The following is a 19,012-nucleotide window of genomic DNA, read 5'->3' as shown; positions in this document are numbered from 1 at the left end:
GAGCTGGTGGGGGCCCAGAGAGAAGCTGCCCTTACCTCAAGCTGCCCGGGGCCAGGCTCAGGGGATTTAGGGCTCAGGGCTCCACCAGCCCCTCAAAATGCACCTCAGCTTGACTGTTGGGAAGGGAAGAGCCGGGCCGGGTGGCAGGTCCTGGTGGGGGTGACCCACCCCATCCTGCCCCTCTGAGTTCCTTGCCTCATCAGTCTGTTTAGCAGACACGGGGGCCCCTGTTCTAGGTGCTGGTGAGGCAAAGGGGGGAGCAGGGACGGGGGAGCCCCTCCCTGGGACAGTGATGGCTGTGGGACACACTATGGTCAACACACAGGGGCATCCGGAAGGAGGCACTGCGCAGTCTGAGCACCAGGGGGGTCGGGCCGGGGTGGTGGCAGTGTGTGGGGGGGGCCCTGAATCCAGCACCTGCTGTCTCGGCTCCGCACCTTGTCAGGGTCCACATCCTCCTCCCAGAGCTCCCTCCAGGTCTCCACACCAAGGCTTGCCCCCATGGGGTACCCCTGCCCTGCACCCCCTGCCCACAGCCCCTGCCTCCACCTGACGCGGCTCTTGTCTCCCCGGCTGCAGCGTCAGCCGGACCCAGGCCGGACCCATTGGAAGACTCCAAGGCTCCGAGGCTCGGAATCTGGGGCAATTTCTGGAACATGGACTCCTCTCCCGGAAGCCCTGGGGCTGGGGGCATTACTGACCACTGGCTACCCCCTCCAAGTTCTAGACTCCTGGGGTTCCCAAAGGTGACGCTGAGCTGGGGGCAGGGTGCGGGGGTCTCCTCTGGGCACTGACCCCCAGGTGGGTCTGTGGTCTTTCTAGGCTCTCACCTGCGTGTGGGGTCCTGTCCCCAGATCTGCTCCCCCTCCCCAAATGATGAGAACCCCCAGGGCTGGCACCACTTCATTTCCAAACAGACCCCAGGAAGTCTTTGCAGGGTGCATGAATAAATGAAGAACAAAAGAATGCACGTTCAGGGGGACGAGGGCAGACATTCATACTGACCCCTGCCCTGGGCCCTGCCTGGGGGGTTGCTGGGGGCCCGGGACCCCGGCTGTGGGACCACCAAGTGTGGAAACCGAGATGCCATCATGGCCGAGGAAAGCCTGGGCTTCCTCCCCGCCGGCCAAGGGGACCTGGCCCGGGGGGTCCCGAGCCCATGGTGCGGGGAGCGGGCTTAGGGGGGGACGAATTGATTAAAATCCAGTCGCGGATCAGCGTGAGCCGGCTCCGGTGTCCGGGAGCTTCAGCCCAGACGCAAAAGCAATCACACAGCAAATAAGCCTTGTCTAAATGTCATGGCGCAGCTGGGTCAGCTCCGGAGCCGCCTGGAAATGTCAGTGGGGGGAAGGGGAGCCCCTGGGAGCCGCCCCGGGATGAGTCCCGGCTCCTGAAACGACTGTGCCCATGTGGGCCTCGTGCTCGGGACTTGGGCTCCGGGCAGCGAGAGGCTCGGGAGGACGGCGTGGCCAGGGCCGCTCGGGGCCGGGGTCTCTGCTGGCTGGGGGCGTAGGGGTGGCCGAGGGAGGCAGGCAGCCCTTGGGTCTGGACCGGGAGCCTGTGGGGAGCAGGCAGCAGGGGGCCCCGGGCAGCCCCCACCCACCAGGTGACTGTGCCCCCTCAGTTGTCACTCCAGGCCTCAGTTTCCCCACATGCTCCTGCTCTGTACAGGGCGTGGAGCTGTGTTTTGGGGGGACATAGGGCCATCAGGTTGACCCTGAGCCAGGGGGCTGCTGCAGCGCCTGAGAGGGGCAGGTCGAGGCCCGGGCTCCGGCTCCGGCTGCGGCACGGTTGTCCCCGAGCAGGTTGCCCCTCTCTTTGTGCCCCAGGATCTGCAGCGGGGGGCCCCGCTCTGGTTCTGATGCTCCGGCAGGTGGAGAGAAAATAGAGGTTCCTGGGACATACGTTGCCTCCCGGGAAAAATGCTCATGGCGGAAACCACTGACTTGGCCAAGGGGTGGAACCGTCGCCGCTGTCTTGTCCCCCGAGGTCAGCGTGGGGCACAGCAGTCCTCAGAGGCAGCCCCTGCCCCCGGCTGCTCATCCCTGGGGTGGGAGGTGAGTGCCTGGAGAGGCCCTTGCTGGTGCCGAAGGCAGGTCCAGAAGGGGCAAGGACCGGACTTGGGCAGCCAGGACACAGTGGGGGGACCCTCGGACCTGGGAATCTCCAGCTGGTTCCTGGGATCTGCTGGAAAAACTTCCCAAACTGAGCCCGGCTGTGGGGAAGGTGCGGGCGGCAGGGCCTGTGCAGGGCCTGAGGGGCAGGGGTGCTGGGTGGAGGGTGTGAGGGGGACCCCGGGGGCGGGCCGGGCCCAAGGAGGAGCTGGGGGCTGGGTGGACCCCAGGCCAGCCACCCAGAGGGTCCCAAGGTCATGCTGAGGGGCACTGAGCATGCACCCTGATCGTGCCCGGCCACCCCCACATCCCACCGCCCCTGGGCCTCCCCTGTCAGACCTGCTCGGCTAGGCGGCCCCCTCCTCCCTCCGACAGGAGCTGACACCACCTCCTGCCCCTCCGGTGTTTTCGGGCCTTGGGACACACGCGCCCCGTGCCTTCTGCCATCCTCCCGGGGGCTGGCTGCATGTCCAGGGCCTGGGAGGGGGCTCAAGGTGTGGCCGGGTCCCTTCAAGCACAGCCCACCGGCCCCTCCCAGGCCCTGGCTGCTGCCTCTGCTGGTGCAGCCTGGGATGTGGGTCCCGTGACGAGGGGCGGGTGCGCACCGAGGGCTGGGCTCTATGTGCAGGAGCATCTGCACCCCTGGGGGCCGGGAAGGAGGCCGAGGGGCTCTCCCAGTCGGAGGAGGGACGAGGCAGCCCCTCATCATCGGGACCCCCGCGCACGGCTCTGGCTCGGAGCAGTGGGGCCGCATCTGCTCCCTGCGCAGGCAGGTGACGGGGACCCAGGCCGTGGCCCCGGTGCCGGGGAAACGGGGGGCGGGGGCGTCCTGCAATTAGACATGATTGCTGTCAAAACACAGCTGCGCCGCCGGCCGCGAGTGACTAACGAGGGCGCCGCTGCTCTTGTGCTTTCGCCCGGCCGGTTTGTCGGAGGCCTGCACGCGCTGGGGAGGGGCGGCATGGGGGCGAGCAGCCCAGACTGAGTCACCGGGCCCCGGCGAGGCGGGGGGCCTGGGCAGGGGCACAGAGGACCAAGGGCGCCCGGCAGGTACCCAGGGCCAGCTGGGGCCTCGGCCACGACCTTGAAAGGTCACGGGGTGCAGGCGGAAGGACTCTGCCTGTTATACTCCATCCACGGCTGGTCAGGCCGGCTGAGTCCCTGCTGTGTATACACATGTGTGCATACAGACACACACACATGCACAAGTGTGCAGACCATGCATGCACAAGACACACTCACACACATGCACACACACATGTGCATCAATGTATGCATAGCCACACTCATACATCTGCACACCCATGTGTGCATTCAGACACACTCACCTGTGCAAGTGTGTAAGCGACACATGCACAAGACACACTCGTGCACATGCACACACATGTACACACCCATGCATGTAGTTACACTCACACAGAGGCGCACACCCAAGTGTGCAATTCACACAACCTGCAGAAGTGTGCAAGCCACACATGCACATGCTACTCAAACATGTACACACACGCACTCCAATGCATGCATACAGCCACACTCAAATGCTCATGCAAGTATGCACACCCATGTGTGCATCCAGGCACACTCTCACAGACTTGCACAAGTGTGCAAGCCGCACACGCACACTCACGCATGCATGCACACACAAGCACACCAAATGCATGCATACACTCATGCACACACATGCACACTCACACCTGCACTCCCACACAAGTATACACATCCATGCATGCAGAGCCACACTCACATACTTGCACAAGTGTGCAAGCCATGCACGCATAAGACACACGCACACATGCACACACATGAGAGAACACCAATGGATGCATACAGGCACTCACACACATGCCCACACAAACATGCAAACCCATGCATGCATACAGGAATATACACACTCACCTGGACAAGCATGCACACACATGTGACACAGGGATATTCTTGACCAGTTCAGCTGCTCCAGTGCGCTGGCTCCTCCCAGCTGGGTGTGGGCTTTCAGGGGAGGCAGGGATGAGCTGCTCCCCCTCCTCCTGCCCCTCTGCACCCACCTGAGGCTGGTGCCAGGCTCCTTGAAGGCTGGAGTGTAAAGGGGACCCTGTGAAGGGCCTGGCACCCAGGAGGGGTCCTGAGCGGGACCCTCTACCACCTCTGCCCCCAGATGGATGTGTGGGGTGTCAGGGCAGCGGGGCTGCTTGCCGGTCCGCAGGGTCTCCCCCTCGGGGGCCTCAGCAGCCTGCCCTCCATCCCTGCGGCCTTGTGCCTGGGTTCCCCCTGGCCCCTCCGGCTGCCTGTCATGTGGGTGACCCGTGCCCAGTGCTGGGCAGGCTCTGAGGATGCTCTGCTGTGGGACCCAGGCCGGGTTGGGAGCTGTGACCGGGGCTGTCCCTGGTAGGGGGGATGGGGAGAGAGGTCACCGCTGGAGGCAGGGCCCTCAGGAGTGGCAGAGAGTCTCCCCCAGGGACCGGGACTGACCACGGGACCCAGGGGTGCAGGGGGTGCCCCCACCGAATGGACTCTCCAGATGGCACACGGGCACGTCCCCACCCCCACACGACGGGGGGCCTGGCGGGAAGGGGACGTGGGGGGAGCCACCAGGGAGTACTGCCTGGAGGCGGTGGCGGCAGCCCGAGGCCTGGTGGGTTTGGCCAGGGGACGGGAGCAGGGGGGCGGCCGGTGGGAGCCGGCAGGGGCAGGCGCGGGGGTGGGAGGGACGTGTGGGGCCCGGTATGGAGGGCAGGCAGGGGGGCAGGGGAGACCCCACAGGGCCGAGGAGCTGGAGCCCGCCGCCCTGCCCGCCGCCCCCGCCTCTCGCCTGACTTCCAGATGCCCAATTATGTCTGAGAACGTCCTATCGACCCGGCGGGAGGCGGATCCGGGTCCTCCGCGTCGAGCTGCCCGCTCCATCTGATGGCCTCGTTAGGGCTAATTGCTCTGACATTTAGCCGTGACAGGGACAGGGACGGGCGGCTCCTGTTTGTCAGGCACTTGGGTTTTTCTTCCAGCTCGAGGGGAGGGAAAGGGGGCGACTTCTTCCCTGTCCATCGCTGGGTGCCGGCGGGGGCTCTTTGCAGGGGGTCCCTCCACAGCAGCCCCAGGCCCATGTGGCAGGGAGGCTGGGGTTCGCTCGCTGCCCGCTGTAGTCTTGGGGGCACCCCAGGAGAGTCAGGTGTCACAGAGAGCCCCCAGGGCTCCCTCCCCAGCAGCACCCGGGGCAACGGGGTCAGTGTGTCCGAGAGTGGGGTCCCTGCTCCCCTGGCCTGGGCCCTGGGGGGCTGCGTGGAGAGCTTTGGTATGGGTCTGAGCATGCATTGCGTGTGTGCTTGCGTGTGTTTGCGTGTGCACGCGTGTCACAGACGTGAGCATCTCCTGGGAGCTTGCACGAGGTGCCCCGGCAATGCCACTGGGCCTGGCCCTTGCAGCCCACTTGGTCCCCTGGGAGGAGCTGGGCCCTGGCTGCCCGGGGGTCCCACCCATTCACTGTTGCGAACAATTTCTTTGGCGGAGCCTTGACCCCCAGGAGCTGAGGGGTCCAAGCTGGGGGTCAAGGTCAGCGTGTGGTTGAGAAGAGAGGGGGCCGTGCATGGCTCCCCCAGTCCCATGCCCACCAGGACCCCAAGGCCAGGGTGCCTGTCTGCGTGAGGGGCCTGGAGCCGCCTCCGAATCTCCTTGACTCTGAGCCTCATCTCGGGGGCCCTGTGGGCCTCATTTTAGGGGGACAGGTAGGGGTGGGGAGGTCCCCTGAGTGGGCGAGGCTAGGAGGGAGGTCAGGTGACCTCGGTACAGGACCCAGGGGGCCTGACCCCGGCTTCCTGCCCCTGCCCCTTCCGGTGGGCATGCGGTCACCGTGGCCACTGACCCCGCCGAGGCCGTCACACTGGGGGACTGTTGGACGGAGGCTCCGTAGGCATTTTTCGTCGCCCGGCATGGCTGCAAGGGGAAGGGGCTGTGGGAAGGGGCTGTGGGGAGGGGTGTGGGCACAGAGGGCAGAGGGTGGGGACTGGGGAGGGGACCCCATCTTTCCCCGGTTGGGGCCTAGAGTAGGTGAGGGGCCAGGGGGTGCTTGGAGCAGCAGGGCCCCTGAGCTCGTCCCACCCCGGCCGGCTGTCCTCCAATACCTCCCAAAGTCCCCCGTTGTACCTGGCCCCTCCTTGGCTCTGCTCTGCTGGGGGTCTCGCTGTTGACCCCAACGCTTTCTGGGAGCTGGGACCACCCCTGGCTCCTCACCTGAACTTGGCCTCCAGAGACGTCTGTCCCCAGCCCTGGGACCTCAGCCTGCCGGGCCCTTCCTCTAGCCCCAGGGGCCTGGGCACTGGGTTCTCTTGGGGGGAGGGCACCGTGTACCCCCAGAAGCTGGCCTGGGCCCCCCATGGAGGAGGTGCTTGCCCCAGAGCATGCTGGGAGTCCTGGTGGGGGTATCTGGAGGGGATAGAGAGGCTGGAGCACGGTCTGCGCATGTGAGGCCAGGAAGCAGGAGACGATGGCGGCACATCGGGGGAGGACGTGGCCAGGGGTGGGCTTGGGGGCCCCACCGCCCCTTGCACCATCAGTGGAGGGGAGCCCCAGCACAAAGCAGGAGGTGGGGAGCGGGCAGGGCTGGGGCTGGGGGAATGGGGCGGGGGGCTCTGCAGGGTGCCCATCAGGAGAGAGCCCAGGGCCGGGGCAGGCACCTGTACTCTGGACCCCGCCTGGGGGGCTGGCTCCCTGGGAATTAGGGCCCCGGTCCCAGAGCCGTTTTCTGGGAGGAAATTGGAGAGCTTAGCTCCCCCCGCTAGCCTCCATCCAAGCCTGAAGCGCTCAGGAAGAAACTGAATTAAAGAGCAATGCTTGTATCCGCGGCAGACATTTGCCAAAAGGTTAAATCCACACCCCGGGGCGGGGCGGCCGCCTGGCATTTAGCAGGCAGCTCATCCTCCTGCCCCAGCTCCTGAGCAAACGGCAGCCCGGGGGGCAGGGGGCACTGAGGGACCCTCAGCCGCCCACCCTGGAGTCCTCAGGGAGCCCTGCTGTGGGGGGCTTCTGGGGGGCAAAGGGATCCTGTCCAGAGCTTCTGCAGGTCTCGATGCCCCAAGGCCCTCGGGCGGGTCCCCTGAAGCCGTCCCTGGGGGAACCGTGGGGGTCTCAGGCGGGTCCCCTGCAGGCTGGGACGCTGGGAGCACACAGACCCAGGGCCCGCCGACTGAGGGCGAGCCCAGCCCCTGCCTCACCGCTGGGGTCTAGGACGGGTCCTCTCCAGGCGGCTCCGGGCACACACCCTTGCTGAAGTCCTGCCCTGAGCCAGGCCCGATCCCAGGCCCTGGAGTAGAGGCCACGAGCCCAGAGGAGCTCAGAGAGGCCGCGTCCAGGAGACAGGGCAGCAGTGGACACACGTGGCATGCTTCCTGCCCTCGCCAGCTCCCTCAGTGAGTTCACACGGCGATGGAACGAGCCCCAGATAAGGGGAGATTGAGGTCACGGGCAAGAGAGGGTAGGCACCTCAGAGTACCTGGAGGCTGAGCTGGGTTTTGCGGGATGCGTAGGAGCTCTCCAGGAGGAGGGGGTGGGGCTTGAATCCTCCTGGAGCAGGAGGCAAGGCCAGGGAGCCAGCGAGGCGTGTGGAGCAAGGGAGGGGTGGACTCGGGCACCCCTGGGGGAGGGTCCCGGGCCGTTGTTGGGGAGCGAGTCGGGGAACAGGTCGACTGGAGGGGACGAGCAGAGGTGGCCCGTGGCTGGCCCGGTGGACCTGCAGAAAGAGCGCGGCGTTCTGGCTCCTGCTGTGCCCGGCGTGTCACTTCCAGATACCACAGGACCCAGTCCCCAAGGCCCAGAAGTCAAGGTCGTGATCAGGGTCACAGTGAGGACCTCGGGTCAGGGTCACAGATCAAGCCCACACATTGGGGTCACAAGTCAGGGTCAGAGGTCAGGTCCATTTCTTCCCTGGCAGAGCATAGCCTGGGGTTGGCCCTGCCCGCTGGCCAGGCTGCTGTCTCCAGCGGTGGACTCTGGCCTTGGGATGTCCACGCTGACCCCATGAGGCTCTGGGGGGCAAGGGTGCCCCCCACTCTCGTGGCCTCCTTTTGTGGGGGCTCTGACCAGCTGCTCGCACATCTCAACCCCTCCCTGCCGAGGGACAGCCACAGGACGTGCGGGCAGCCCTGCCACCGAGGGGGGCTCGTCCTCCTGGTCTCGTCAGGTCGGCGCTGGCCAGCCCCAGAAGGAAGCCTGGAGAGGGGCGGGGGAGCCCAGCTGAAGAAGAGGGGCCAGTGCCAGCGGGGTCCCCACGGGGACAGGGAGGGACGGGCGTGATCCCAGGAGGAGGGGTCCGAGGGCCTTGAGGAAGCCCCGGGCGGGTGGGAGATGAGGCCAGGCCTCCCAGGAAGCCAGTGGTGGGGGGCCACGGGGGGTGGGGGCCTTTCCTCAGGCGTCCTGCTCCCCTCAAGTCCCGCTGGATGTGCCTGGGGTCCAGACAAAGGGCTGACCGCCTCCCGCTGACCCCATCCTGGGCGCCCCCACGTGGGACCTGAGGGAAGTTCTGTGACAGGAAGAAACCTCTGGAAAAACAGACCAGTGGCCTCCGACCCTTCAGCACCGACTCTGGGTTTCCCCTCTTGGGGTTTCTTCCGGGGTTTGTTGACATCCGAGGGGGGCTGGGGAGCCTGGAACAGCACCTCCTGGGGCATTGGCGGCCACCCCACTTGGGGGTGAGTGCGAAGGGCCCCCGCCCCAGGCTCCGTCCCCTCGCCTGCCGGAGCTGAGGACAATTGGGAGGCCGGGCTGGGGCCGCCCGGGGCCCGCGGCTGCGGCGAGGAGTAATTAGATTTAATGGGCCCGGCGCGCTCCGGCTCCCTCCTCCCCAGCCTCCCCCGGGCGGCAGCGGGCAGGGGGGGATGCAGAGGGGGCGTCGGGGAGGAGGCGGTGGGGGGCCCGGGGGGCTCTGACGTCAGCTCAGCCTATAAGAGCCGCCCGGCAGAGGCTGCGAGACGGAGCTGCAGACGAGCCTGCGCCATGCCCACCCCCGGCACCACTGCCCCCCCGGCCAAGGGCTTCCGCAGGGCCGTGTCCGAGCTGGACGCCAAGCAGGCCGAGGCCATCATGGTAAGAGGGCGAGCCGGCAGCGGAGGGGCCGGAAGGACGGACGGAGCCCGGGGCGGCCGGGCAGCCCCATCGCAGGCTGTCGGGTCGCCGGGGCTGCACACGTGCCCGGACGCCCCTCTCGCCCGCGCCGGCCTCTCTCGGGGCTGCTTTGGGCCTCTGGGGCCTCGGGTTGGTCTCCAGAGCTCAGTCGCAGGTGGAAACGGGGACGGGAGCGGACGCCTCCTCCACACAGCCTGGGAGGGGCAGCCCGGCCACCTGCCCCCACCCCACGACGGGCTCGCCTGCTCGGGGTGCTGGGTGCACAGTGGCGCAAGGCCCGAGCCCAAGGGCAAGTCATTCATTCATTCATTCACCGATTCATTCGTTCATTCATCCATCCATTCATTCATTCTGCAGGTGCTCTGTGCGCCCAGGACGAGGCCCCATGAGACAAAGGGCTCTCTCTGGGCTTGAATTCCCACTCTCATGCCCAGAACCCAGGGGTGGGGCCCAAAGGGTCTGCCCGGCACCTGCCAGCCCCCAAGTCCACAGCCGGGCTTCTCAGACCCCCTAGGCCACCCCACCCCCTCCCCCAATGAGACCAAGGGGCTTCAGAGCCTGGAAGGTGCAAGAGGGGCTTCTGTTTATAGAGCTTTAATGCAAACACAGCCTGAGTTGTAGGAATTTACTTTACAGCATCTTCTCAGGAGCTTGGTTTGGTGGTGGTGGTGGTGGTGGGGTAAAAAGTGTCCCCCCCAGCTCCCCCACCCCAGGTTTTCAGTGAGATGCCTCCCAGGCTGCTCCAGCCTCTGCCTAGCTCTGAGGTTCTCCCAGGCCTGGGTTGGGGCCCTCACTGTGGCCTCGACACCCCCAGGACGTGGGGTGGGGTCTCTGGGAGGGCCTCACAAGACCAGCCCATTCCCAGCCCCCTCCCCAAGGGATCAGAGCCTCCTTGGAGAGTCAGCTCCAAGCCGGGAGCCCCCTGTCTGCTCAGCACCTCCCCAGCCCAGGCCGGGTGGGGGTGGGGGGGCGGACTCACTGCCCCGAGGGTCTCGCAGCCTCTTGCTGGGGAGGCAGAGGGGGACAAGGTAGGCCCAGGACGGGGCTGCAGTAGGGGCTTTGAGGAGGGGCAGGGGAAGGAGGACAGGTGTCTCCACTGGGGGAGGGTCTCTGAGGGCCCACCCATGCCCAGGGCTGTGGAGGGCCGTCCCACCTCCCTCCATAGCAGCCAAGAAAGGGTCCCCAGCCACTGTGCAGGACGGTGTCCGGCCCCGCGCCCTGGCTGAGCGCCAGGTGGGGACACGGGAAAGGCCTTCAGGGGGTCTGGAGCTGGGGCAGGATTCTGTGCACCCAGCTCCAGCCCCAAGACGCCCCACTACTGGCCACCCTCAACCCCGGGCTGTGTCCGTCTTGGAGGCTGAGGTGGGGAGGGGGCAGCAGGACACTCAGTGCAGAGCCCCCCTCCTGCCACCCAATCCAGGTGGGACCTGGGGCTGGGCCTGGGCCTGGGAACCAGGTGAAACATCACCTGAGCCTTAGGGAAGCAGGGGCCAGATCCCAGACCCCACACCATCCCCCTGCTGCCACGGCTGGCACGGCTTCCAGCACCTTCCCTGCCAGCCCCCGTAGGGATGGACGCGCAAACATGGGCTTGGTCCCTCCGAGTACACAGTAGGCGTTAAATGCTGAGAGGTGGGGTGCTCTGTCCCCGCGGGCAGGCCCACCGTCCCGGCTGCGTGGGTGGTGGGATGTGGGGGGGCTGGGAGGGAGTGGGCGGGTGGGCACGGCTGCTGCCCCTCTCCCCGTAGTCCCCCCGCTTCGTCGGGCGGCGGCAGAGCCTCATCGAAGACGCGCGGAAGGAGCGGGAGGCGGCCGAGGCGGCGGCGGCGGCAGCGGCGGGGGCCTCGGAGCCCGGGGACCCCCTGGAGGCCATCGCCTTTGAGGAGAGGGACGGCCGGGCGGTGCTGAACCTGCTGTTCTCCCTGAGGGGTGCCAAGCCGTCCGCGCTGTCCCGCGCCGTGAAGGTTTTCGAGGTGAGCCTGGGGTGGGCGCCGGGAGGGCGCTGGCGGGGAGGGGGTCCCGGGAGGCCCCTGAAGCCCGTGCAGGACTGCGGCGGGCTCATGGGAAAGGCCGGGGACCCCGCGGCCCCTCGCTCCGCCCTGGGGTCTCGCACCTCCCTGAGCCCAGCTTCAGCCCAGAGGGCACCACGGCCCGTCCGGCCGGCCCCATCACCCGTCACCGTGTGGGGCGGCTCCCGGCAGTGCAGCCTGGACAGGGCCCCCCACCACCCGCCCGGGACCCTTGGGGCGAGTGCGACAGCCGACAGCACTGCCGCACGGTCCCCCAGGCTGAGTGGATGAGCGACCCACCCGGGCAGCAGCTGCCAGGTGACATCAGGGCCAGCTCCAGGCTGCCGCGGGGACCCAGAGCTGTCACCACAGAGACACCTGTTGCTGGGGGCTGGGTGGTGGTGGTGGCGGGTGGGGGGGGACAGGCGGCTGCGGACCCTCGGTTGAGGGGAGAGGGGCAGTGTTGGGCACACAGGGCACGGGGTGGGTCAAGGAGGCCCCGGGACAGACAGACAAATCCCAGTTCCCCACGACCAGCCTGGCCCATGGCCCCAAACTGCGTCAACCATTGGGGCCCCCTGCTTCCGGTCACCCAGTGCCCTGCTCCCTCACCAGCTCTGCCCCTCTCCCCTCAACCTGCCTCTCATCTCTCCGTCTCTCTGTCTGTCCATCTGTCTGCCCCCCACCTCCCCCACCCCCTCTCTCCTCTCACTCCCCAAGACCTTCGATGCCCAGATCCGCCACCTGGAGACGCGGCCTGCCCAGCGCGCGCCGGCCGGGGGTGCCCGCCTGGAGTGCCTGGTGCGCTGTGAGGTGCCTGGCCCGGCCCTGGCCGCCCTGCTCAGCTCCGTGCGCCGCGTCGCCGAGGACGTGCGCAGCGCCAGGGAGGACAAGGGTGAGCAGGGACCGTGGGGCCCCGCCGTGCCTGCCTGCCAGCCCCGTCCCCCTTTGCAGACCCTGCCCGGCCCCCCTGCTGCCTCCTCCGGGAAGCTGGTGGGTGGGGTGCTGTGCCAGGGTGGAGCGGGGCCACCCTGCTGGCACGCAGCCCACTTGGGGCCCCTGTTCCTCGCCTCTTCCGTGAAGTCCCCTGGTTCCCGAGGAAAGTCTCTGAGCTGGACAAGTGTCACCACCTGGTCACCAAGTTTGACCCTGACCTCGACCTGGACCACCCGGTGAGCTGGCACCTCCCGGGCCCCGTGACCCCAGCCACGTCTTCCCAGACCCGGCAGGGGTGGGCTAGGGCCCGGGCCAGGACGGAGGGTTCTGTCCGCTGCCCATCGGGGGTGGTGGGGCTGGGCAGAGGCAGGACGAGCTCCGAGCAGGTGGCTGGGGCTCTCTCGCCAGGGCTTCTCGGACCAGGCGTATCGCCAGCGCAGGAAGCTCATCGCCGAGATCGCCTTCCAGTTCAAGCAGTAAGTCCCCATCAGCGCCCGGACCCTGTCCCGCGGCCCCCAGCCCTGGGCAAGGGGACGGGGCAGGGGAGAGATGGGGAGGGCTCAGCCTCATCACCTTTGGCGTCACTGTGGCAGCCGCCACGGGTCCTGCTCGAGCCAGGCTGAGCAGCTCAAAGGCCTTGCTGACCTCCCTGGCACTGCTCAGAGGAGGAGGGGCTGCCGTGGCACCACGCCGCCGCTGGGGAAACTGAGGCACGGGGTGGTTAAGCAACTTGCTGAGGCTCCAGGTGCACGGCTCAGCCAGGCCGCGGGCTTAACCTCCCAACCCCCTGCCGCACCCCCGTCCCCCCGTCTGCAGTGGAGACCCGATCCCCCGCGTGGAGTACACGGCCGAGGAGATCGCCACCTGGTGAGGCCCGTGACTGCTGGGGGGCTACAGCCAGGCGGAGGGGGGCCGGGCCCCTGGGTGCCCCACGGCTGCCAGCAGAGGCCCCTCCCCGGGGACTTTGGGGCTCTCAGGGGGGCACAGCGACGACCCCCGGGGAGCTGAGGGCTGAGGCCGCCGAGCCCCCCGCAGGCAGGAGGTCTACTCCACCCTCAAGAGTCTGTACAGCACCCACGCCTGCCGCGAGCACCTCGAGGCCCTGGAGCTGCTGGAGCACTTCAGCGGCTACCGGGAGGACAGCATCCCCCAGCTGGAGGACGTGTCCCGCTTCCTGAGGGGTGCGCGGCCGCGGGCGGCGGGGGGCCGGGCTGGGCGGGCGGGGGGCACCCCCGGGCTCTGACCCCGCGGCCGGTCCCCGCAGAGCGCACCGGCTTCCAGCTGCGGCCGGTGGCCGGGCTGCTGTCGGCCCGCGACTTCCTGGCCAGCCTGGCCTTCCGTGTGTTCCAGTGCACCCAGTACATCCGCCACGCGTCCTCACCCATGCACTCCCCCGAGCCGTGAGTGCCGCCCGGGCCCGGCCCGCCCCCGCCCTGCCCCCCGCGGGGCCTCGTCTCCCGGCGGAGCCACAGGGTCGGGGCGGGTCCGGGCACGGGCCCCGGGTGGCCTCGTGGGTGGGTGGGTGAGCCCCCAGCCCGGCCTCGCCCGCCTGCAGGGACTGCTGCCACGAGCTGCTGGGGCACGTGCCCATGCTGGCCGACCGCACCTTCGCCCAGTTCTCCCAGGTGAGCCCCGCGACCTCGGGCCAGAGCTGGGGGTCACAGCAGTGCCCCCTCCACCGCCACTGGGCCCAAGCCCTCCGGGGAGCCGGGGACCCCAGGATGGCCCTGGGTATTTCAGGGGCGACTGCAGCCTGCGGCGGAGGGGGCAGGTGGGTGCTCGGGCCACGCCGAGACCACGTGCAAAAGCCACGAGGACTCCGGGCTGGGGTCCCGCGGCCTGTGCTGCCGCCTGCTGGAGGCCCATGGAGCAGCAGCCCCTGGGGCCCGGGGTCGCCCATGAGCCTCTTGCCCCTCCGGGCAGCTTCCTGGAGACCCCCGGATGGGCTGCAGCAGCCCCAGCGCCCCCACCTCGCCCCGGCCCCCAAGCAGCAGAGGCTGAACCCCCCTTCCCTCCACAGGACATCGGCCTGGCGTCCCTGGGGGCTTCGGATGAGGAAATCGAGAAGCTCTCCACGGTGGGTTCCCGGCCCCGCCTCGGAGCTGCCCGCAGGGCCCCTGGGTGGGGGTCTCGGGGTTGCAGGGCCCTTCTCTGGCCTGGCTGGGGGCCATGGGGCCGACACCTGCTCTCCCGCAGCTGTACTGGTTCACGGTGGAGTTCGGGCTGTGCAAGCAGAACGGCGAGGTGAAGGCCTACGGGGCCGGCCTGCTGTCCTCCTACGGGGAGCTCCTGGTGAGGCCCCCCAGCCCGATGGGACACCGGGCACGGCCACGGGTGTCGGGGTTGGGGGTCAGGGCATGGGGAGGGGCCATCCCGTGAGCAGCACCCCTGGGCCTCACGTCCGGCCCTGCCCCTCTGCGCCCCAGCATGCCCTGTCCCCGGAGCCCGAGGTCCGGCCGTTCGAGCCCGACGTGGCAGCCGTGCAGCCGTACCAGGACCAGACCTACCAGCCCGTGTACTTTGTGTCCGAGAGCTTCAGCGATGCCAAGGACAAGCTCAGGTGGGGTGCTCCCACAGGCAGGGTCCCCACTGCACCCCCAAACCAAGTGAGACTTCCCTGAGCAGGCCAGGCCAGGCTCCCGTTTCACAGGCGGGAAAGGTGATGCTGAGTGCAACATGTCCCTCCCAGCAGCTGCACCCCCAAATGGCTGCGGGGGGCGGGCAGCTCCCAGGGCTGGGGGCGGTGACCAGTGAGGTCCAGGAGGGGGACACAGAGTCCCCACATCTGGCCGCCCTGCCCTGGGTGCTGAGGGGGTGTCCCATGCACCAGTGTGGGGACACAGCTGGGGACGATTCCCGGAGGAGGAGGGCTGACTGCGCTGGGCCTGGGGGATCGGGGCGCGGACGGGTCTGCCAGCCCTGGTGGGGGTGGGGATGTCTCAGACCCCGGCTGGAGCTGGCCTCAGTCTCCCCATCCGAACACGTCCCGGTGGCCAGGCAGGGTGGCCCTCGGGGTCCCAATGGCTCAGAAGCAGATGGAGAGGTGGCTGCTGGCCTTCCCCGTCCCTCGGTGGCCCCTGGCCCTCCCTGGGTGACGGTGGCCCTGCTCCCACCCCCACCCCAGGAGCTACGCCGCCCGCATCCGGCGCCCCTTCTCCGTGAAGTTCGACCCCTACACGCTGGCCGTGGAGCTGCTGGACTCGCCTGGCGCCATCCGCCGCTCCCTGGAGGGCGTCCAGGATGAGCTGCAGGCCCTCACCCACGCACTGAGTGCCATCAGCTAGGGCCGGGGTGCCACCCGCTGCCCCCAGCCCCGTGGAGGGCTCGGGCCTGGCCTGTGGGCCTCGGTCCCTTCCCCAGCCTCCCGGCGCCTGTCCCCCGCAGCCCCCCGCTTCTCAGCTCTGTGCCTGGCGTGCGTGTGTGCCCCCGTGTCCCTGCCGTCGTGCCGCCCGCCGAGCCCCTCACCTGGGAGGCCGTGCCGCCCCCGCTCACGCTCAATAAAAGCAACACCTGCTGTGACAGCACCGGTCTCCGCGTCCGTCTGTCCGCCTGCTCAGGGGCCACAGAGATACGCCGCGTGTCCCCTCACACGCCCATCCCTGCCTTGCTCTGTGGTCTCCCCGGCACCTGCTGGGCACCCAGCATGATCCTGCACATCCCAGAGGACCCCAGCCCCAGGCAGCAGGGGCCCCAAATCCCTAGCTGAGCAGCCCCGTCCTTGAGGGGGCCGGCAGCACGGAGGTGGGGGACCGGTGGAGGGTGCCCCCCAGGCCCGGGTGGGGAGCAGGGACCCCTCACTAGGAGGGGTCAGGGCTCCTGCTTGTCGGCCCTTGGGGGAATAGATGGAGGAAAGGGGCACTGCATACAGCCGACCTCACCAGGCCCCACACCCCAACCCAGAGGGTTCCTCATCCTGGAACAGGACCCAGAGGCCAAGAAGGGTCTCCAGGTGTTCCCTGAAATGTGTCCTGAAGGGAGGGAATGAGCTCAGCTGCATGGGCTCTCGAGGAATCTTGCCAGCCTGTCTCCTCAGCAAGGCAGTGGGAGACTGGGTGATGGGCTGTGCAAGAGGCCCTCAGCTCACCAGCTGGGCACACCCTGGCCTCCTCTGTGCCCTCTGGCCCTTGGGGGAGCAGCTTCTGGCCGCCTGGGAGGTGCCTCACCCCCCATTGCCTGCAGGGTGGAGCAGGTGCCAGCTTCAGGGCCCTGCCCACCCTCTCCAGCCACCCCTGCCAGGCCTGGCTCTAAGCTCCTGGCTCTAAGCTCTCAGGATATCTGTCCCGGCAAACTCCTACTCATCCATCAAAACCCCATTTCCTGATGTCCTCCTGGCAGCCCTCCCTGGCAGTCTGTCTTGCCAGCTGCTGTCCTTTGTCTATGCCCAGCACTCCAGAAACTTTGTCCTTTCAGCCTGTGAATCTGCCTGGGGCCATTTCTGAAGGGCTGTGAGTCCCCATCGAGACCCTGGGGATGGCTCCGATGGTACAGCCTGTCCCCTCCCCCTCCCAACCCACGTGACCCTTGGCTCCCACCTTTCCACCCAAGTCCCCCTGCCCACCCTGCTCCAGGGACCACCGAGGGCCCCAGAGTCAGGGGGCAGCTGAGAGGGGCTGGTTCCCACCCTCTCTGGAGCCCTGAGGGTGGTGTTGGGGCCTGGAGCAGGGGTCCCACTGAACAGAAGAGGTGGCAGGGATGGGGGGAGATGCCTGATGCCCCCAAAGACTCTCGTGCCCCCTGGGTCTCTGGTAAGAGCAGGAGGGGGCCGGCCTCAGCCCTTTTGAGCCAGAACTCACCCTCCTGGAAAACAGCTGAGCTCAGAACCAGCTGGCATTTTCCAGTCCTGGCTCTGGTGCCGAGAGAGGGTTAGAGGCGGGAGGGGGAGCTGCAGGGACTCAACCCAGAAGCCCCTGAGGGGTCACCTGGGACCGGGGGGAGGGGACCAGCACTAGGGGCTGGATGGGGGCTGAGCAAGACCTGGGGGTGCCGCCCGGTGGGGGCCGCCACACAGAGGGGTCTGCCGCCCCCACCTTAAGTTTCATGAACCGGAGCCGGGAGAGGCCGGTCAACCCGTCAGGAGCCACACGGCTGCTTGTCCCCCGTTCCGTCCTCCACCACCCCAGGGCCACGGGGGCTGCTGTCTGGGGGCATGTGGGGAACGGGGAGCTAGTGGGGGGCCGGGAGGAGATACATCACCTCACGCCCCACGGCCTCTGCCCATCCATGGGGCCTCGAAGGCAGACCCAGGATCCAGGGCAGGGGTGGACGCCTGGGACCCCCGGGGCCCCCTCTTCCTGCCCGGTTCTAGGGGACTAATGTGGGAAACGCCCGGGCGGGGCTGGCAGGGGCTTTGTTCTCGGGGTGACGTGGGTCCCCCGCTGGGAGCACGCAGCTCCTGGCCCTCGGGCCCCTCATTAAGACGCTAATGGCCCTCCCGCGGCCGAGAGGTGCTGACCGCCGGGGAGACACGGCCCTGGGGCAATGAGCCAGAAACTGCAGCCTCAGCCCCCGGCCATCTGCCGACCCCCCGGGGGGCCTAAGGAGCGGGCGGCAGGGGCATGGCACGGGGGGCTATAAAGCCCGCAGGGCCCAGCGGCCCCCAGCCTTCTGGGAGCAGCCACCTCTGAGGCCGTCAGCGAGCAGGTGGGCAGCACCGGGGGGCGTGGCGGGTCCTCGGGGGCGGGCAGGGGTCCCGGGCGGGCCGGCCTCAGCCCCGCTGTCCCCAGGTCGCTGCCCGCTGCCATGGGCCTGTGGCTGCGCCTGCTGCCCCTGCTGGGCCTGCTGGCCCTCGGGGTGCCCGCCCCCGCCGCGGCCTTCGTCACCCAGCACCTGTGCGGCTCCCACCTGGTGGAGGCGCTGTACCTGGTGTGCCGGGAGCGCGGCTTCTTCTACTCCCCCAAGGCCCGCAGGGACGCCGAGGAGCCGCCCGGTGAGCCTGGGCCTGGGGCAGCCGGGAGGGCCCGGGGCGGGGAGACGAGTATCCCTCAGCCACGTCCTCCGAGGGACGGCCCGGGTGGCCGAGCCGGGGGATCTGGGGGTGAGGCGGCGACATCGGGGGCGGAGGCCTCCCTTCCTGAGGCTCCAAGGACACCCACGAGGACGGCCAGTCCCCGCCGTCCCTCCCTCCTGCCCACCCCTCAGCTCCATAAGGACGGCTTGGGAAGAGGAGCTGCATCAAGGAAACGGAGACCTGGGCCTGTCTCAGGGCAACACGGGGGGTGACGGGGTGCCCCAGTCCCACCCCCCACCCAGAGAGAGCCTCTGGGGCTCCGGGGGAAGTGGGGGCTCCTGGGGGACACCTGTCTCTGTTCCCAGCTGCGGCATCGCCCTGGGGCGGTGGGGGACGGGGAGGTGGCTGGCAGGCGGGGGTTTGGGGTCCACACCGGAGGCAATGCCCAGTGGCAGAGGGCTCCCCAGGGCCGCTCCCCAGGGCTGTGCCGGTGCCTCCCTGAGTGTCCGTCTGTCCCTTGGCAGTGGGCGTGGCGCAGCTGGACGCGGGCAGCCTGCAGGCTCTGCTCCCGGGGGCCGCCAGGCAGGAGCGCGGCATCGTGGATCAGTGCTGCACGGGCATCTGCTCCCTCTACCAGCTGGAGAACTATTGCAACTAGAGCCCCCACCCCGGCAGCAAATAAAAACCCGAAGCGAGCTCTGGCCGGTGTCGTCTGTGTGTCGTGGGCATCTGGGGGTTTGGGGGTGGGGCTGGCTCACCTGTGGGCCCTGCCCAAGACCCCCCAAGCCGCCCCCACTCACTGAGCCCCCTCGGAGTGGCCAAGCCAGTTGGCTGCCCGTGGCCCTGGACAGGGACGGAGAAGTGGGGTCTTGGGGGGCTGGGCTGGGGGTCTTGGTGCATCC

The 19,012-nt window shown here is 68.4% G+C and overlaps 3 protein-coding genes across 3 annotated transcripts; 2 read left to right on the top strand and 1 right to left on the bottom strand.

Annotated features, from left to right (window-relative positions):
• Window positions 1–1,296: 1,296 nt before the first annotated feature.
• Window positions 1,297–9,091, bottom strand: LOC119535960 (proline-rich protein 36-like). Its single transcript, XM_037838363.1, has 21 exons — window positions 9,083–9,091; window positions 8,112–9,034; window positions 7,730–7,827; window positions 7,591–7,661; window positions 7,313–7,401; window positions 7,089–7,206; window positions 6,975–7,032; window positions 6,675–6,843; window positions 6,333–6,524; window positions 5,909–6,064; window positions 5,579–5,801; window positions 5,045–5,380; window positions 4,581–4,740; window positions 4,157–4,493; window positions 3,004–3,127; window positions 2,720–2,875; window positions 2,454–2,591; window positions 2,157–2,253; window positions 1,947–2,045; window positions 1,717–1,864; window positions 1,297–1,558 (listed from the first exon to the last, which is right to left on the bottom strand). The coding sequence occupies exons 1-21, from the start codon at window positions 9,089–9,091 to the stop codon at window positions 1,297–1,299; spliced, it is 3,963 nt and encodes a 1,320-aa protein (XP_037694291.1).
• Window positions 9,090–15,675, top strand: TH (tyrosine hydroxylase). Its single transcript, XM_037838924.1, has 13 exons — window positions 9,090–9,179; window positions 10,967–11,191; window positions 11,948–12,122; window positions 12,311–12,399; window positions 12,572–12,639; window positions 12,980–13,030; window positions 13,199–13,344; window positions 13,428–13,563; window positions 13,719–13,788; window positions 14,184–14,240; window positions 14,360–14,455; window positions 14,590–14,723; window positions 15,288–15,675. The coding sequence occupies exons 1-13, from the start codon at window positions 9,090–9,092 to the stop codon at window positions 15,445–15,447; spliced, it is 1,497 nt and encodes a 498-aa protein (XP_037694852.1). The 3' UTR covers window positions 15,448–15,675.
• Window positions 15,676–17,890: 2,215 nt separating this feature from the next.
• Window positions 17,891–18,768, top strand: INS (insulin). The gene is made up of 2 exons (XM_037840453.1): window positions 17,891–18,089; window positions 18,635–18,768. Exons 1-2 carry the CDS (start codon window positions 17,903–17,905, stop codon window positions 18,766–18,768), a joined length of 321 nt encoding a protein of 106 aa, XP_037696381.1. The 5' UTR covers window positions 17,891–17,902.
• The last annotated feature ends 244 nt before the right edge of the window (window positions 18,769–19,012 follow it).

This window comes from Choloepus didactylus, chromosome 6, assembly GCF_015220235.1.
Source record: "Choloepus didactylus isolate mChoDid1 chromosome 6, mChoDid1.pri, whole genome shotgun sequence".
In the NCBI taxonomy this organism is placed as follows: Eukaryota; Metazoa; Chordata; class Mammalia; order Pilosa; family Megalonychidae; genus Choloepus; species Choloepus didactylus.
The sequence above is the reverse complement of the archived record's forward strand: the minus strand, read 5'-3'. Positions and strand labels throughout refer to the sequence as shown.

What these genes read in the sequence shown, in the direction of transcription:
- TH (XM_037838924.1), top strand. Translation starts at nt 9,090, where the DNA reads ATGCCCACCCCCGGCACCACTGCCCCCCCGGCCAAGGGCTTCCGCAGG. An exon ending in ACCTCGACCTGGACCACCCG is followed by an intron (nt 12,400 to 12,571) that starts GTGAGCTGGCAC and finishes CTCTCTCGCCAG; the next exon opens with GGCTTCTCGGACCAGGCGTA. An exon ending in CCTTCGCCCAGTTCTCCCAG is followed by an intron (nt 13,789 to 14,183) that starts GTGAGCCCCGCG and finishes TTCCCTCCACAG; the next exon opens with GACATCGGCCTGGCGTCCCT.
- LOC119535960 (XM_037838363.1), bottom strand. An exon ending in GCCCCCCAGAGCCTCATGGG is followed by an intron (nt 7,828 to 8,111) that starts GTCAGCGTGGAC and finishes CTCTTTCTGCAG; the next exon opens with GTCCACCGGGCCAGCCACGG. An exon ending in CTGCACCCCTGGGTCCCGTG is followed by an intron (nt 4,494 to 4,580) that starts GTCAGTCCCGGT and finishes CCCCCCTACCAG; the next exon opens with GGACAGCCCCGGTCACAGCT.
- INS (XM_037840453.1), top strand. Translation starts at nt 17,903, where the DNA reads ATGGGCCTGTGGCTGCGCCTGCTGCCCCTGCTGGGCCTGCTGGCCCTC. An exon ending in GGACGCCGAGGAGCCGCCCG is followed by an intron (nt 18,090 to 18,634) that starts GTGAGCCTGGGC and finishes GTCCCTTGGCAG; the next exon opens with TGGGCGTGGCGCAGCTGGAC.